This window comes from Dipodomys merriami, unplaced genomic scaffold (genome assembly GCF_024711535.1).
Source record: "Dipodomys merriami isolate MVZ:Mamm:240054 unplaced genomic scaffold, mDipMer1.0.p SCAF_1, whole genome shotgun sequence".
Classification (NCBI taxonomy): domain Eukaryota; kingdom Metazoa; phylum Chordata; class Mammalia; order Rodentia; family Heteromyidae; genus Dipodomys; species Dipodomys merriami.
In genome coordinates this window covers 5,506,664-5,524,158 of record NW_027202270.1, presented here as the reverse complement: position 1 = coordinate 5,524,158, position 17,495 = coordinate 5,506,664, and the positions used below count along the sequence as shown (strand labels likewise).

The 17,495-nt window shown below is 58.2% G+C and overlaps 1 protein-coding gene across 6 annotated transcripts in view; it reads left to right on the top strand.

Moving 5' to 3' along the window:
* The window catches only part of Dgkd (diacylglycerol kinase delta), a 96,646-nt gene that overhangs the window by 76,057 nt on the left and 3,094 nt on the right, over positions 1-17,495 (top strand). For all 6 annotated transcript variants that reach the window (XM_070013907.1, XM_070014125.1, XM_070014084.1 and 3 more), the window contains 16 exons: positions 1,003-1,097; positions 1,176-1,275; positions 1,358-1,631; positions 2,102-2,263; positions 2,679-2,807; positions 3,461-3,557; positions 6,662-6,772; positions 7,373-7,469; positions 7,647-7,754; positions 8,507-8,620; positions 9,391-9,525; positions 10,289-10,440; positions 12,940-13,057; positions 13,134-13,226; positions 13,656-13,775; positions 16,964-17,081. In XM_070013907.1, the coding sequence (XP_069870008.1) occupies positions 1,003-1,097; positions 1,176-1,275; positions 1,358-1,631; positions 2,102-2,263; positions 2,679-2,807; positions 3,461-3,557; positions 6,662-6,772; positions 7,373-7,469; positions 7,647-7,754; positions 8,507-8,620; positions 9,391-9,525; positions 10,289-10,440; positions 12,940-13,057; positions 13,134-13,226; positions 13,656-13,775; positions 16,964-17,081 (2,023 nt within the window). The remainder of the gene's footprint in view (positions 1-1,002; positions 1,098-1,175; positions 1,276-1,357; positions 1,632-2,101; positions 2,264-2,678; positions 2,808-3,460; positions 3,558-6,661; positions 6,773-7,372; positions 7,470-7,646; positions 7,755-8,506; positions 8,621-9,390; positions 9,526-10,288; positions 10,441-12,939; positions 13,058-13,133; positions 13,227-13,655; positions 13,776-16,963; positions 17,082-17,495) is intronic.

Genomic DNA, 17,495 nt, shown 5'->3' with positions numbered 1-17,495 from the left:
TCCTCCACTTGCTGTCCCCTTCCCTGCTGTCCCCTCCGCCTGCTGTCCCCAGCTGTGCTGACCCCGGCCTGCTGTTACTGTCCACATCTGGGATAGCTGACCCCTTGCCGCCCCCCCACACTCCTGCTCCTGGCTCGCCTTTCCTCTTAGCCTCTCATTCAGCCTCCTGTGCTTTAGCATGGAATTCTTGTCCTTGAGGGAGGGCATAGAATGTCCTGAGCACACTGCTGTGCTTGACCCATCTGGCCGCTAGCTGAGCATGATGACTGCCCAGGGTGTTCTTCCAGGCAGGAGGGCCTAGGGCAGTAGAGAGACGAGAGCTTTATCGGACCAGGGCCGTGGTTGGCCTTGAACAAGGCTGCAGGCCAAAGTGCCTGCCTTGGCATGGTTAGTGAGCTGTGAGTGTTTTGTACGTTTTTCTTCTTGGAGAGGAAGAGTGTATGTGCTCACTGCCCAGCCTGTGTTGAAGCCTGCAGCCCAGGCCCAGGGCCGGGCCCAGCAAGCAGTCACCACAGGGCAGGCTCCCACATCAGGGGGTGGCGGGGGGAGGGGGGCAGCAGGGAGAAGCAGACGAGATGAGTTACACTGGGTGAGAAGATTCACAGCCAGACCAATAGTGTGGCGTCTGCTCTGAATGGAGCCCAAACGAGGACACCCCACACCTGACAGAGGAGGGAATGGGGGCAGACAAGCCCCCCAGGCCCGTGTCATGACCTCAGGCTGAAGGGGCAGTTGCTCTCTGTTCTGACAGGTTTCCTTTCATTCACACCTATCTCCTCAGTCTGCCTCCGTCTGACAAAGCTTTTGAACACTTCCCCATGGTCCCGGTCAATGCTGCTTCACGCTGGCAGTGAGTGAGGCATTGGCTGGTAGGACAGGGGCGGGGTGGGGGCGTCCTCCACTCCCAGGAAGAGTCCAGGTAGTCTGGGACCCAGGGCCACTGCTGCAGCTAAGTTGATCATCGCAGAGACTGACAGCACGCCTGTCTCGGGGTGATTGTAGGTGCAGCAGATTCTCTTCTATGAAGATTCCGTGGCCGCCCATCTTTCTAAAATCCTCACTTCAGACCAGCACTCGGTGGTGATCTCGTCAGCCAAGTGAGTTCTGGGCTGTGGGAGCTCAGGGTGGCAGCCAGCCAGGCGCCGGGACCCAGCCCCGCTGTCTGTGTGCCCCAGGGTGCTCTGTGAGACCGTGAAGGACTTCGTGGCCCGGGTGGGCAAGGCCTATGAGAAGACGACCGAGAGCTCCGGGGAGTCGGAGGCCATGGCCAAGAAGGTTCGTTCCCGGCACCGGGTGGGGGTGGGGGCCGCACTGAAGTGAGGGAGCATGCTCCCCGTGCATTTTGTCCCTCATCTAGTGCTCTGTCCTGAAAGAGAAGCTGGACTCTCTCCTCAAGACCTTGGATGACGAGTCCCAGGCCTCTTCTTCCCTGTCCAACCCGCCTCCCACCATTGCCGAGGAGGCGGAAGATGGGGACGGGCCTGGTGGCGTCTGCGGCCCCGCTGGGGACCACCCTGTGGGCTCCATGTGCCCCTCCCGGCCGCAGATCTTCAGGCCTCGGGAGCAGCTCATGCTGAGAGCAAACAGCCTGAAGAAAGCAATTCGGCAGATCATCGAACATACCGAGAAGGGTAATGGACCCTTAGTAGCCAGGTAGCTTACTTTAGGCACAGGCTGGGCATTCCCCAAACATGGTGGCAGACCAAAAGGGACCCATGGAGCAGCCACTCTAATGCTTCTCCACCTCACACAGCACCCCCCACTTCACAGCAAGCCCCTTGTCCTCACGGGGTCTCTCTTGCACTGTGCTTGGAAGCCAGTCTTTCCCAGGCTTCCCCACTGTCCACTTGCTTCTTGCTGCAGTGAGCGCTGTCACAGTGCATGACGCCCAGGCCCTCTGCCCTCTTGCTGCCTTGTGGTGGTCCCTCTCCTCACCTCCCGGTCTCCCCACCCCCAGGCTCTCCCCAACCTGTAGGTCTGAATGCAGGTGTGCCGGAGGCCTGGGCAGAGAAGGGGTGGGGTTGGGTCTGAGTGGAGGAGGAGCCTGCTGGCGCCTAGACCCCACTGCGCAGGCTCAGTCACAGCTGTTCTCTCCTGACAGCTGTGGACGAGCAGAACGCCCAGACCCAGGAGCAGCAGGGCTTTGTCCTGGGCTTGTCTGAGTCAGATGAGAAGAAGGACTTGAAGAAGGACGAGAGGGTGTGCCTGCCGCCTGCCCACAGTGAGAGCTGTGGAGTAGCCAAGGGCAGGAGCCATCGCAAAGGTACGGCATGCTGTGGCAGGGTCGCTCCTGCGGGGAGGCTCGGCACACGGGCTGTGGGGCGTTAGGGTGTCGCTTTGAGTGCTTGGGCAAACCTAAACTCTGGGCAACAGCCTGTGTGTGCACCACCAGCATGTGCCCACGTGTCCTGGGGGCACTGGCAGGGCTGCGGGGGCATGGAGAAGCCCCACCTGCCTGCCTGGGCCCTTCCTGGATGGTCTCAGAGCCCCTGAGACCCATAGTTGCCCAGATGAGGCTGTGCCGGGTAGGGGCAGGACCTGCCCTCCTGAAGCAGGCTCCCCCCGCTAGGGGTCCCTGAACTTGGCCGGGGTCCTGATGTTTCATAGCTCCCTCCCAACCCAAGCCCCCATCTATTCACTTGGCTCCGGGATCTGAAGTGCACTGTCCTGTCTTACAGTGTCCAGATCCCCGTGCGAGAAGCTGATGAGCAAAGGAAGTCTGTCCCTCGGCAGCTCTGCCTCTCTCCCTCCGCACACAGGAAGCCGGGACAGCTTTCCTGCGCTGAACACCAAGATCCTCTACCCAAGTGAGTGTGCTGGCCTCCGTGTCCTGCGGGGTGGGGTGGGGCTTCAGGCCGTGCGGCCGGCACGGCTAGGGGCTCGCTCTGTCAGCGTCAGTGAGACAGCGTCTCCGTCCTCGGAGGAGGAGAGACCCAAGGAAGCTGGAACTTTCAAGTCTATACGACTGAATGAAGCGTTTTTCTAACCAAAAGGCAAGTACAGCCCATATGATGTTCAAGCGGGCTGGGAATCCATGTTTTAGGTGTCTTGTGGGTGAGGGTTTCTACCTGTTTCTGTCCTTAAATATGGAGTGATCATGGTAATTTTTTAACTTTTTTTTTTTTTCCCTGTACCAGTCTTGGGCCTTGAAGTTGGCCTGCGTGCTGTGCTGTCTCTGAGCTTTTTTGCTCAAGACTAATGCTCTACCACTTTGAGCCACACTTCCCTTCTGGCTTTTTGGTGATTTATTGGAGATCAGAGTCTTATGGATTTCCTTGCTTGGCCTGGCTTTGAACCGGCTCCCTGAGTAGCTGGGATTACAGGTGTGAGACACTGGTGCCAGACTGATTTGTGAACTGTTGTCAAGGTGTGGCACTTCCTTGTTACTTCAGGAACTGTGGGTAACAGCAGTTTGCCGTCCTCCTCCAGTCCCCGTACATGCCCGTCCTTCCTCCCGCAGGCGTGCGGGCCGGGATGTCAGACTCCTTACCCGGGAGCTCAGTCATCAGCCGCTTGCTGATCAACGCTGACCCCTTCAGTGCCGAACCGGAGAACCTGTGAGTATGAGGCCTTTGGCTGAGCGCAGAGGCCCGGGCGGCATCATCGGGACTTGGTGGACGTTGGCCAGCGAGCCCTGTGCTGGCCGGTGCTGGCTTGTGAGGGACCCCCTGCTTGAGGAGGGGGCCCGGCCCTCAGCGGGCACGCCGCGTCCCCCCGGGCGCCTCACTTTGAGGCTCTGAGGGCCCCAGACTCCCGCCGCGTCCCCCCGGGCGCCTCACTTTGAGGCTGTGAGGGCCCCAGACTCCCGCCGCGTCCCCCCGGGCGCCTCACTTTGAGGCTGTGAGGGCCCCGGCCTCCCTCTGGAAGCCGACTGAGGTGTCCTTTGTTGTCACCTCAGGTGTGGCGCTCTGGCTCCCCTCGTCCCACTGTCCTTCGCGTCTTCCTCGTGTCTCACGGGGCCTGCCACCCTGTCCTCCATGCAGTCCCCAGGGGGCCACGGGGGAGGGGGGGCTGGCGCCTGCCGTGCTCTGTGTGCTACGTTTGCGCCCATGGTGCTCAGTCTTCTTCCTGGCCTGGCTCGAGTGCAGCAGTTTAATGGAGCCTTCTTGTCCATTGGAGACCATTGAACACAGACTATATTTTTCTTCCTTTCTTTTTTTTTTGGGGGGGGGGGGTCCAGTCATGGGGCCTGAACTCTGGGCCTGGGCGCTGTCCCTCAGCTCTTCAGCTCAAGGCTAGCACTCTACCACTTGAGCTACAGAGCCACTTCCAGCTTTTTCTGCTTATGTGGTGCTGAGGAATTGAACCCAGGGCCTCATGCATGCAAGGCAAGCGCTCTACCACTGAGCCACCTCCCCAGCCCCACAGACCGTATTTTTCAAACCAAAGAAATGTCAAGTCTTTGGGATTTTTCTTTCTTCTGGCTGAAGGCAGGTTCTAAGCAGCATGGGGTGCTGGTGTTGCCAAGCCTGAGTGTCCGGTGTGGTGGGGCCAGTGATGGGTCATGGTGGTTCAGAAAGGTTTTGAGAATGTAGCTAGCACTCAGGGTCCGCGGCCGGCGGCCGGCACATGGCTCCCAGTTCCTGCGTCTTGTTCACTCTTGGCGTCCTGTTCCTTCTGGGTTCTGTCCTCCCTGGTAGCCAGAGCTGCCATCCCTGCCGGAGCAGAGTTTATCTTCCTCATCCAGGCCCCCTGAGGCCCCCTGTGGGGCCAAGCCTGTTCTCTCCTTCCCTATCCCTACCCTGTGTGCCAGCCGCCTGGCGGGGTCACCACTGCGCTGCCTGGGCAGGCCTCTGCCTGTTAGCCCTGCGCGGGCAGCTGCCAGCCCTCAGACTCCCGTCTCCCTCCTCCCTTGTCCTGCTACCCGTTGCCCTGGATTAACTCCTTCTTCCCAGGACTTAACTATAGTGTTGGCCACATGGTCTTCAGCTTAGAACAGCTTTGTCCCTGAGCTCTGCTCTAGGTCAGCTGCTGGGCACTTGCATTAAATGTATCAGAATTCCAATCAGTGTTCCCCATCCAGCTTCATTTCCTGTTGATGTCTATGGGGACTTCCGCGTCACCCACTAGCTACCTGTGGAGGGCAGCCTGGGGCAAGCGCTGTGGCTGTGGCAGAGGCCTGGCCCTACCAAGGGGTGGGAGATCAAGAATGCGTGCAGAGCCCTCTCTCCCAGGCCAGGAGCCACACTGCCTTGTCCCCGGAAAGAGGCCCTGAGGTCCCAGGGCCAGGTAGGCATTTTTGCATTTTGATTGGGAGTGGCTTTGAGACCTGGAGTTCCGCGGGGTGGGTGTATATGCCCTGAGACCTTGGTTCGAGGCTGCAGGCAGAGCCTCAGCAGGGTAGACCAGTGTCACCACCAGGTCTAGCCCAGAGGACCGAAAATGTGTCCACAGTAACAGTTGTGCACAGATATTCACAAAGAACCACCACAAAGCAAAACTACCCAAATGTCCATCACATAGTCTAGCTTTCCAGCATGCCATCGCGATAGAAATGAGCTCTGAAAGCGTCGTGCTGAGGGAAGCAGCAGGTGCGGAAGGCGGTGTGTGATGGCCTCTGTGGCCTGCACGGGACAGGCACAGGCCTGGAGATCGCCGGCATGGATGTCCAGGGGCCGGGGTTACAGGGCTGCCGGTGCTGGGCACTGTGGGCTCACACCTGAAATCCTAGCTACTCAGCAGGCTGAGATTCAAAGGATCACCGTTTGAAGTCAGCCCAGCAGGGAATTCTTACCTCCAATTAGCCACTGGAAAGCCAGAAGCCCCCCCCTCCCCCGTGGCCCCCTGGGGACTGCATGGAGGACAGGGTGGCAGGCCCCCTGAGACACGAGGAAGACGCGAAGGACAGTGGGACGAGGGGAGCCAGAGCGCCACACCTGAGGTGACAACAAAGGACACCCCAGTCGTGGTAGAACACTAACTAGCCTTGAGCAAAAATCCTCAGAGACAGTGCCCAGGGCCAGAGTTCAAGCCCCAGGATTGGCCCCCAAAAAGAGAGAAAAAAGGCTGCTGGTGTCTAGGCTGACAGGTGTGGATTTTCTTTCTGGAGTGATGTGTTCTAAAACTGGTTGTAGAGCTGATGTGACTGTGAATATATTACGCATCGTGGAATTACATACTTTAAATTGGTTATGATGTGCTATATGAGTAACTTAGTGAGCTGTTACCAGACCCCCCCCCAAGAGACAAAAATAAAAATGTAAGTAAAAAAGCAGCTTAGGGCTCTGTGTTCAAGTCTCTGCATGTTGCGGGAGGCCAGAGAAAAACATGGGGAAAGCCGGGCGCTGGTGGCTGTAATCCTAGCTACTCAGGAGGCTGAGATCTGAGGATGGTGGCTCACGCCTGTAATCCTAGCTACTCAGGAGGCTGAGATCTGAGGATCGCGGTTCAAAGCCAGCCCAGGCAGGAGAGACCGTGAGACTCCTATCTCCAATAAACTACCAGAAAACCAGAAGTGGCGCTGCAGCTCAAGTGGTAGAGCGCTCGCCTTGAGCTGAAGAGCTGAGGGACAGCGCCCAGGCCCAGAGTTCAGGCCCCACGACTGACCAAAAAAAAAAAAAGACAAAAGAAAAACATGGAGAAAAAGTTTCAGTTACGGTAAGGGCAGAAACGGCACGAGGCCTCCGTTGGCCGCGGTAACAGCTGTGCCCTTGCGCTGCAGAGAGTGCTACACGGAGAAGTGCGTCATGAACAACTACTTCGGCATCGGCCTGGACGCCAAGATATCCCTGGACTTCAACAACAAGCGCGATGAGCACCCAGAGAAATGCAGGTGGGTGTGGCCCCAGGGGCGCGGGCCCTACGTGTGCCCTTCGTGTGCCCATTGTGTACGCATGGCCTCCTGCCAATGAAGCAGGGGATCTCCGGATAGCAGAACACACACAGCCGTCACCCTGCTGTCAGAGCAGAGGGGCTCCCAGGGATGGGGGCAGCTTGGAAGAGGGCTTCCCGGTGGTTGCTCAGGTTGGGCAGAGTTGACATCAGGAGATCTGAGAGTTGGTGGTACTGGCACCGGGGCTGACGCAGCCCCCTAGGAGTCCCCACTGGCCTCTCCGCGCTTCTGTCAGTACGTGTGTCACCTCTGAAGATTCGTTTCTCCTGCTTTTTCTGCATTTTCTAAAGTTTCGATGGTAAGCATAAGTCTAGAGCCAGAAGAAAGTCACAACGTATGCCATTTTTCCAAGGCTTATTTATTTGCCTTTCAGGATTTGTCTGCATTCTTGGCAAAATGTCACTTTTGAGCATAGTTCTGTGTTGGTAAATGTACTCGGGGGGTATCCATATCTGCAAAACCAAGACTGTCACGTCTTCCTGCAGCGGTGCCAGTGCTCCTCCTTGCAAGGGCCCCACTGCCAAGCTCTGTGTTTTCTAGGAGTCGGACCAAGAACATGATGTGGTATGGAGTCCTGGGCACCAAAGAGCTGCTCCACAGGACCTACAAGAACCTGGAGCAGAAGGTGCTGCTGGAGGTGAGCCTGGCTCAGCGCCCTCAGATCCCTCGGCTGCCCTCAGCGGCAGTGCAGTGGAGCGCCTGCCGGGGAGCAGCCACGCTGCGAGTGCTCCCTGCCGGGCGCGGCGCGGTCCTCACAGAAGGCTGGCTCACCTGAGCAGTGTTCTCTCCTCTCTTTGTGCACTTGTGCCCGCAGTGCGATGGGCGGCCGATCCCCCTCCCCAGTCTTCAGGGAATTGCTGTCCTCAACATTCCCAGCTATGCTGGTGGGACCAACTTCTGGGGGGGCACCAAGGAGGATGACGTACGTACGGGTGCGCGGTCGGTGGGCTGGGCTTGGCGAGGCTGCGGCGGGCTCTCTCACCACCTGATTAGTGGCCTGAGCACCTGCCATGTTCTGGCAGGGGGTGCCGCGGAGGGCTGGACAGACAGCCTCCAGCCCGGCCGTGCACTGTCGAGATGGCAGCGAGGGCCGTGCTGGGCCGGAAGGAGGACTTAACTTTGACCAAGCCACAGGGGCAGTGGGGAGGGAAGAGAAGGGACAGCATGAGGCTCAGAGGGCAAGGTGGGGCGGGGGCCTGGGGGCCGTGCAGGGAAAGCAGAGCAGAGTCAGGACTTGTACATAATAACTCAAGAACTGCGGTGCTCCTGCATGCAGGCCGCTGTTCGGAGCATTGTGCGACACGCTGCAGCCCCTGGAGGCGCCTGCTAGGACTGCTCCTGTGCATGGGGAGACTGAGGAGGGGGACGGGGCCCCTTCCACATGTGAGGAGGGGGAGCGTGCTGGGCCGCTCCTACACATGAGGAAACTGAGGCAGGGGGAGAGGAGACTAGCCGGGCTGCCTGCTCGTCAGTGGCTGGTGTGGGCTCTGGCCCTAGGTCTGTGAGATGATGTCACCACAGCAGGCGCTGCCTGCGTGCTGCCCAGAGCAGGAAGCTCTGTGTGTGTGTGTGTGTGTGTGTGTGTGTGTGTGTGTGTGTTTGGGGGTGGGCAAGGGGCGGGGAGGGGTGTGTGGAAAGGAGGGCAGAGTTCAGCTCTAACGTGGGTCCTTTCAGACTTTCACGGCTCCGTCATTCGATGATAAGATTCTGGAGGTGGTCGCTGTGTTTGGCAGCATGCAGATGGCTGTGTCTCGTGTTATTAAGCTGCAGCATCACCGAATTGCCCAGGTATGGGGCCACAGTCCCGGGGGTCACCTGATCCCCTCCTGGAGCCCACGCCTCTCGAGAGGAAGGGCTTGGCCTAGAACTCCCTGGTTTGCTCCCCTTCCTGGGATCTGGAGCCAGCCTCTGGGTCTGGCTCAGGATAGGCCCACCTTTCCCCCGGACCGGACCCTGCTGTGCACAGGGGCAGTGGGGAGGGAAAGACCGCTTCAGCACGTAGATGCACCCGAGCCCTCTGTGTCTGGACGAGGAGGAGGAGGAGACACGGGCCGCAGGGGAGATGGTGTGGGGTCGGGGGGCTGGGAAGCTCTGCCTCACCACTGAGGGTGGGGCTGTGCATACGGGCTGGGTGTTGATAACCCTCTGGCTGAGCCGTGCTGCATGCTGGTCTCTTCCCCTTGCCAGACAAGAAGCAAGCAAGCCACTCAGAGCTTGTCTTTTGTTTTAGAAACACTTTCGTTGATGAGAACAGGGCTTTATCGTCCTCTTGTTGGACTTTGCTTGGAGATGTTTGCACTGGGCAGAGGCTGGTCCCCTTCCCCTCCCGGTTTGGGCTCTGATGCCCACATCTGCCACCGAGGCCTCCTGTACCCGCTGAGTCTGGATGCCTGAGGAGGGGGCAGTGGGGTAGTGGGGCCGCAGGTCGGGGGCAGGACGGCTGTGTTTGGTGGTGGGGCGGTGCACAGGTGTGGTGGTAGCAGGAAGGCCTGATGCTGTTTTCAAGCCCCTGGAGCTTGTGGCTTAGGCCCCAGGTGACAGCTGCGATGTTTGCGCAGTGTCGCACGGTGAAGATCTCCATCCTGGGGGACGAGGGCGTGCCTGTGCAGGTGGATGGAGAGGCCTGGGTCCAGCCGCCAGGCTACATCCGAATCATCCACAAGAACCGGGCACAGACGCTGACCAGAGACAGGGTAAGAATGGCCTTCTCAAGCCAGGTGGCCTGTCATCCTAGCTACTCAGGAGGGTGAGATCCGAGGATTATAGTTCAAAGCCAGCCTGGGCAGGCAAGTTCATGCACCATTCTACAATTCACTACTAAGTCCCGTGAGACTCTCGGACTCTCATCTCCATTTAACCACTAGGAAAGCAGAAGTGGGGTTGTGGCTCAAAGTAGTAGAATGCTGGCCTTGAGTGAAAAAGCTCAGAGGCAGCTCCCAGACCGTGGGTTCCAGCCCCACGACCAACCCCCCTCCCCCCCCCCCCCCCCCCCCGCCAAAAAAAAATTGGCTGCCTCTATAGATGGGTGCCAATGGCTCAGGCCTGTCGCCTCAGCTACTCAGACGGCTGAGATCTGAGGATCATGGCTCAAAGCCAGCCTGGCAGGAAAGTCCATGAACCAATCTACAATAACCAAGTGGGAGTGGAGGTATGGCTCAAGTGGTAGAACGCCAGGTCTTGAATTCAAGTGGCAGGACAGGCAGGAGAAAAATCTGATGGGGTTTGGGGAAGGGCTGGCTCACCTCTGGCTTATCCACAGCTGGCCCGTGCATTCTTCCCGAAGGTGTTTGCATGCTCCATGGTTTGGTCTGGGAGTTTTCTTTCAGGTCTGAAGGGAAAGTGCCGGGGTAGGAAGTGTAGCGCTGCGCTCGGGCCCCGCCCCGCCTCCCCACAGTGAGGGCTCTGGTGTCATGGCCGCCCTGCACCGTGGCTTAATTCTGGGTTCTCGGGTCCTAGGCCTTTGAGAACACCCTGAAGTCCTGGGAGGACAAGCAGAAGTGTGAGCTGCCCCGCCCGCCGTCTTTCTCGCTGCATCCTGAGATCCTGTCTGAGGAGGAGGCCACACAGATGGACCAGTTCGGGCAGGCGGCCGGGGTCCTCATCCACAGGTGCCTCTGCCCAGCCCACGGCCATCGCGCTGGGTCCGTGTCGGCCCCTCTGCTTGCCCCGGCCCTGCTTTGTTTCTCTAGTGGTTCTTCAGGATTTTCATAGCTGGGAGCCTCAAACCCACAGGTGCTTTCAGAGCCATTCACAGACTGTGAAGGCCCTGTGGGCCTCAGCTGGAGCCCGGCGGGAGCGCACCTGACCAGCTCGCTCACAGCAAGGAGCACGGCGGGAGCGCACCTGACCAGCTCGCTCACAGCAGGGAGCCCGGCGGGAGCGCACCTGACCAGCTCGCTCACAGCAGGGAGCCCGGCCAGGGTCTCCCTTCTGCAGTTAGTTGGGCATGGCCGCAACCACCTGCAACGCCAGCTCTCACAAGGGCCATGCGTGTGAGGCCTGCCTGTGACACACGAGGGCCGTGCGTGTGAGAGCTGCCTGTGACACACGAGCCTCGTGCGTGTGAGGACTGCCTGTGACACACGAGGGCCGTGCGTGAGAGAGCTGCCTGTGACACACGAGCCTCGTGCATGTGAGAACTGCCTGTGACACATGAGCCTCGTGCGTGTGAGAGCTGCCTGTGACACACGAGGGCCGTGTGTGTGAGAGCTGCCTGTGACACACGAGGGCCGTGCGTGTGAGAGCTGCCTGTGACACACGAGGGCCGTGCGTGTGAGAACTGCCTGTGACACACGAGGGCCGTGCGTGTGAGAGCTGCCTGTGACACACGAGCCTCGTGTGTGTGAGAGCTGCCTGTGACACACGAGGGCCGTGTGTGTGAGAGCTGCCTGTGACTCGAGCCTCGTGCGTGTGAGAGCTGCCTGTGACACACGAGGACCGTGCGTGTGAGAACTGCCTGTTTCACACGAGCCTCGTGCGTGTGAGAGCTGCCTGTGACACACGAGGGCCGTGCGTGTGAGAGCTGCCTGTGACACACGAGCCTCGTGCGTGTGAGGACTGCCTGTGACACACGAGCCTCGTGCGTGTGAGAGCTGCCTGTGACACACGAGGGCCGTGCGTGTGAGAGCTGCCTGTGACACACGAGCCTCGTGCGTGTGAGAGCTGCCTGTGACACACGAGGGCCGTGCGTGTGAGAGCTGCCTGTGACACACGAGGGCCGTGTGTGTGAGAGCTGCCTGTGACACACGAGGGCCGTGCGTGTGAGAGCTGCCTGTGACACACGAGCCTCGTGTGTGTGAGAGCTGCCTGTGACACACGAGGGCCGTGCGTGTCAGAACTGCCTGTGACACACAAGCCTCGTGTGTGTGAGAGCTGCCTGTGACACACGAGGACCTGTCAGTCACAGCTCATCCTGGTTTCTGAGCCATCTTCACTGCCCTCTTCCCTTCACCCCAGAGCGCCGGCCTGCCCCTGGGGCTCATGCGCTCCCCAGGGCCTTCTCCCTAGCTGTGTGCAAGTGCTCCCGCAGCTGCCGTGGCCCTTGTGGTCGCTCCGTGCCGCTCGCACCCCCCCGAGGCTCACTCTGCTCTCTGGTGGCCCGGCCTTTCCGCCCCAGCCTCCCCTTCTTGAGGCCGCACACCAGCCGGTGCAGTAGGCTGGCCCCAGCTTCTCTTAGCCTTTCTCCCCTGCTCTTGCCTTGGGTTCGGGAGAAGGACCAGCAGCTCCAGCTGCCCTTCCTTGGCAGGTCTGCCTCGCTCTGGCAAGTAGTGGCCTTGCTGGGCCAGGTTCCCACAGCCTGTCTCCCGTCAGTCCCCGTGACCATTTCTGGCACATACAGGTCATGTGTTGGGGCTCCACACCTCCTTTCCTCAGCCACTGGCCTGCTGTGGCTCATTCCTCGCAGCCGGAGTCAGGCATGGGGATGACGTGTGCACATTCCTTGCTGTGCAGTCGTTTCTTACCTTGTCCCCTCCAGGCTGCGGTGGCCTGGGGAGCCTGCTTGCAAGATAGGCTTGTTCCAGCCTTGCCACGGGTGGGGCAAGTCTCAGCACCTCTCAGCCGCACCCCGGCTCCCCCAGCCGGCTCCTGCCTGCCTCCACAGCTGCTCCTGGCCTGAGCTGGCTCTGCTCGGCGCTCACCACAGCTGCCCCCCGCCTGAGCTGGCTCTGCTCGGAGCTCACCACAGCTGCCCCCCGCCTGAGCTGGCTCTGCTCGGAGCTCACCACAGCTGCCTCCCGCCTGAGCTGGCTCTGCTCGGAGCTCACCAGCACCGCTGGGTGGTGCCCTTCAGAGCAGGGCCAGGGCAGGCTGGCACAGCGGAGTCTGGATGTGTTCCTGCAGGAGTCTCGTGGGCTGAACACAGGGCTGCGTTTGCTTTTTCTTTCCTTTGTCCTACGCTGCATTTGGTGCCTCCTCCTCCCTGGGAAAGCTAGGGTTTTGCTGTTAGATGTTCTGGTAGGCCTCCGTTGTCCACTGTTGCTAGGAAATGATGTACAGGGCCGTCCTGTGCCAGTGTCTGTGCCACCGCTCCTGCTGACCAGCCGAGCAGCCTCTGCGTCTGCCGCGGCGTGGGGCGCGCGGCTAATGCGTGCTGCGTTTCTCTCCAGCATCCGGGAAATCGCTCAGTCGCACCGCGACATGGAGCAGGAGCTCGCGCACGCCGTCAACGCCAGCTCCAAGGCCATGGACCGTGTGTACGGCAAGCCCAGAGCGTACACGTCCGAGGTACGTGGTATTTCCTCTGGCCCCTGGTCCCTGGAGTCTGGCCTCCCACGAGTTTCTATGTTGCGGTTTCTCCTAGGGGCTAAACTGCAGCTTTGTCTTGGAAATGGTGACTAACGTCAGAGCTCTGCGCAGCGAGACGGAGCTGCTGCTGGCGGGGAAGATGGCCCTGGTATGTTGACGCTGGCCAGCCGCTGTGGCTGTGGCCATGGCCGTGGCCGGCGCCTCTGTCCCTGGGTGCTGGGCACCGAGCGTGGTTCAGGGTTCCTGCCTTACAGAAAGAGCCTCCGAGGTCCTTGGCGTGGGTGCGGGGCTGGGGCAGGAACGTGTCTGTCCCGTGCTGCCGGGCCAGCGCCAGCGCCCTGGGGGGCGCTCGCGTCACACCCCTCCCAGCACGCCTGAGTGTGGGGCAGGAGCAGGGCCTGGCCTTGCTCACCGGCCTCAGTCTGGCCCTGTAGGGCTTGTTGAGGAGAGGACATTCTGGGCTGGGCCCTGGGGGCTTCGTCATTGGGGAGTTGTTGGCACTCTGGGGCGTCGGCCTGGCATGGGTGGCCCCGTGCCTCACGCACGCAGCCGCAGTGCTGTCTCCCTCCCCCAGCAGCAGTTGGACCCCCCGCAGAAGGAGCGGCTGGCGGCTGCCCTCGCCGAGATGGACCGGCAGCTCAGGAAGCTGGCGGACACGCCCGGCCTCGGCCAGCCCACAGAGCCCGGCTACGAGGAGGTGCGTGTGCGGCCCGCCGCGGGACGGACGTGGCGCAGGCCTGAGACTTCCCCGGAAGCCTTTGAGTGGGGAAAGAGGAGCACGCAGGAAGGAGGGGGCTGGGTGCAGAGACACTGGGACGGGGTGTCTGCTGGCCTCAACGGGGGAGAGAAGGTGGTGCGCGCCCGCTGTCTGCACTCAGTGTAGAGATGGGGCTCCCCCCGCCCCACGCTGACAGCCAGTCCTCCAGGGCACACCCCCACAGCTGTGCCCTGGTGAGCAGGTGGAAGGGGCAGGAGAGGCCACGGCTGGCCAAGGCCAAGCTGGACTGGGGGAGCTGGGCGGGGCCTCTGCTGGCTGGCACAGGGCGGGCGGGGCGGCAGTAGGGAGCAAGCTCTTCCTGGGTTACTTGGACATGGTTTGGCAACCACGAACCTCTGTGGCTTGACTCAGACCGCGTCACCGGCACGCAGAGTGCAGCGGCGTGGAGGTGGGAGGGAGCAGCGTGGCGCCGGGGGCCAGCACGCTCCTCCACGCAGGCTCAGTGTTCACTGTAAACGCGACACAGATACTCTTCATCCTGAGCCGACTGTGTGAAGCACTCAACAGGTGTGGCCACCAGAGCCCTGTAATTCCAGATTAAGTTCCTCCTTCTAAAGTGGAAGAAAGTTAAAAACTCTGTTCTTGGGCTTGGGGGTGTGTTCAAGTGGTAGAGCACCTGCCTAGCCAGCACAGAGTGCAAGGCACAGAGTTCAAAACCAGTATGACCATAAACAAAGCCAACATTTCACCAAATACATGACAAAAACATCCCTAAACCCCAAAACCTATGTTCTTGACTTGGGTAACTAGAGAAAGGTAAAGTCAGTATTGTTTTTTGGAAAATAAAAACCTTAAAAGTAGTTAATTTAAAAAATTACATTAAGATAAAATATACTCTAAAAGCTATAAAAGAAAGTAGAAGATTAGCAAAAGCAACAGGAAAATGATATGTCATGCTCTTAAAAGCTTAACCATACATTGCTCACAGGAGCTGTGCTCGCTCATGTTTCTGACAAAAGCACAGCAAGGGAAATAAAAAATAAAGCAATCCCAAGAAAACACAGTAAGAAATAGGAAGTGAGTCTTGTGCTCCGCCACTCTCGAGTGCGCCTTAAGCTCGCTGTAACGTGCAAAACATGCAGGAGCTTTTTTTTTTCTGTAAAGCTGGTCCTGGGACTTGAAGTCAAGGCCTTGCACTCTTGCTCAGCTTTCTTGAGCTCAAGGCTGGCGCTCTACCACTTGAGCCATGCCTCCAGCCTGGCTTTGAAGATGGAGTCTCAAGGACTTTTCTATCTGAATTGGTTTTGAATCGGTTCTCCTGAATAGGCAGAATTACAGGCATATGAGCCACCTGCCCTCGGCTCAGAACTGCTTTTGGTATGCCTCCCCTGCCAGACGCTAGCTCAGCGAGTTCACCGCCCTGTGCTCGAACCATAGCCTAACATGCTTCGGAGCATGTGTGCTCCCGGGAACCGAGTGTGGTGGGAGCGAGCGCCGCCACACAGGGACATCCACTGGGCACCCCGGGACCAAGGGGACTAGAACTGCGCACTTGATGGGCAGTGAGTGTAAAAATAGGATCCCTTGAGATTGGAAAAGTGTAACGTTACCAAGTGGAGCTTGAGCTCAGACAGCTCTAATGGTCATCGCACGGTGCCACCCAGCACCCAGGTGAGTTCTTGGGAAGTCTGTCTTGTCTTTTCCAGGGCATGGGATTGTCCTCATTATCTTTTTATTGGCTCTTGGCTCAGTTTCACTGCGCCCCCCAGGTGTGCGTGTTGCTGCTTCTCTGACACACAGCTCACCTTCTGTGCACTTGCTGTTTATATGAAAACCCTACTGGAAATTTTTCTTGGTCAATCACTAGCTCTTTACCAGGATTGTAGCCGTCTCTGTTTTTCTTGGTGGCTCTGTGTGTTTTGCTTGATGTCTTTTGAGCCTCTTATTGTGTGCATAGGTTTTGTCATTATGTAATGACCCTTTTTATCATTAAGTAATTGTTAGGAAGTCTGCTTGCTTGGGATATTCTTTCACATGTTCAGCTTCAAGGCTATCAAGCAGTGGATCGCAGTGGTAGTCACAGCCTCCGCATGTCCCTGGAGGCTGGAGCTGGCAGCGAGCCTGTTGCCATGTTCTCAGCTCTCTGCTCTACTCCAGGGGAAAGAGCGCAAAAAGCTGGATGCTGGTGGCTCAGGCCTGTAATCTTGGCTACTCAGGAAGCTAAGATCTAAGGATCACATGGTTCAAAACCAGCCCGGGCAGGAAAGTCGGTGAGACTCTTACCTCCAATAAAGCACCAGAAAACCGCAAGTGGAGCTATGGCTCAAGAGATTGAGTGAAGAGCTCAGAGACAGCGCCCAGAGTTTCAAGCCCCAGGACCAATAGGAAGGAAGCAAGGAAGCGCAAAGTGCTCTTAGAAGGCTTATAGTGCTCATAATCAAGGCCTAGCCATCAGCACTAGGAGACTGGCTTAAATAACCTAGTTTATATAATAATCTATATTTATATAATGGTATGTACTGATATTTCAGTAACATTTAGAAAAATTTTTAATCATATGAGAAGTATGATTGTTGTTATAGTAAAAAGTTAAAAAACAGATACTTCAGACATGTGTAGTGAGGCATTTCAGTAATCCCCAGCACATGGGAGATAGGAAGGTCCTGAATTTGTTAGCCTGAGCTGCATAGCTAGATTGTCTATTTGTCACCTTCCATCCATCAGTTGATCAGTCTGTAAGACAGCATGGTCACTTTGGTGGTTTGAGCACGTGGCCTGTGCTTATGAGAAGGGTGTTTGCTCTAACTCTTGAGCCCCAGCTCAGACCCTCTTTGCTCGAGTTGCTGATTGAATAAGGTCTTGAGTTCATGGTGGGCTGGCCTGTTTACTAAGCTCTCATACAGCTAGCATGCTTAGTGTGCAGCACCGTACTCTGCTTTTACTGGTTGAGAATGAGATCTTGATAACTCTTTTGCCTGGGCAGGCTTTGAACCCTGATCCTCCTGATGTCTGCCTCCCAAATAGATGATCATTTTTAAACCAGGTTTAAGACAGTGACATCAACAATGCCTGGGAGAATGAGCATGTGAAGAACCAAGAGTCTTGACAGCTACAAGGGAGGCCTTGATGAATTGGGATCGAATTTTCAGTCTCACTCTCCCCCACAGAATGTGATGCTGGATCTTTCTAAACGCAGCCGCAGTGGCAAATTCCGCCTGGTGACGAAGTTTAAAAAGGAGAAAAACAATAAGAACAAAGAAGTGCACAGCAGTCTGGGAGCCCCGGGTATCTGCCCCCCCCCCCCCCCACGTGTGTTTCTGGCTGTCAGCAGCTGTCCTGGCTGGGTTCTCCTGGTCTCTGCTTTTTCCCTTGGCCATGCCGTTCCCCCGTCCCTGTGCCGTGACCTTCATCACTGGGCTACTCTAGTCCACCGTAGCTGTTCAGCCGCACCGTGTGTGCCTGCCCTCTTCTGGGTGCTGATGGTGGCCCCATCCCGGGGAATTGGTAGGGAGGTGAGAAGACAAACTCGGAGACACAAAACTCTGGCCTCAGATGTGCTGTGGTCTTCTGGGCCTGCTCCTCTGATGCGCTGCCGATCGCTGTCATTGATTCATTGATCAGGCTGCTAGGTCTAGCGCCCCCGGGCTACCGTGATTGTGGGTGCAGAAATCAAGAGCAATGGTGCTAAAGGACATTTTT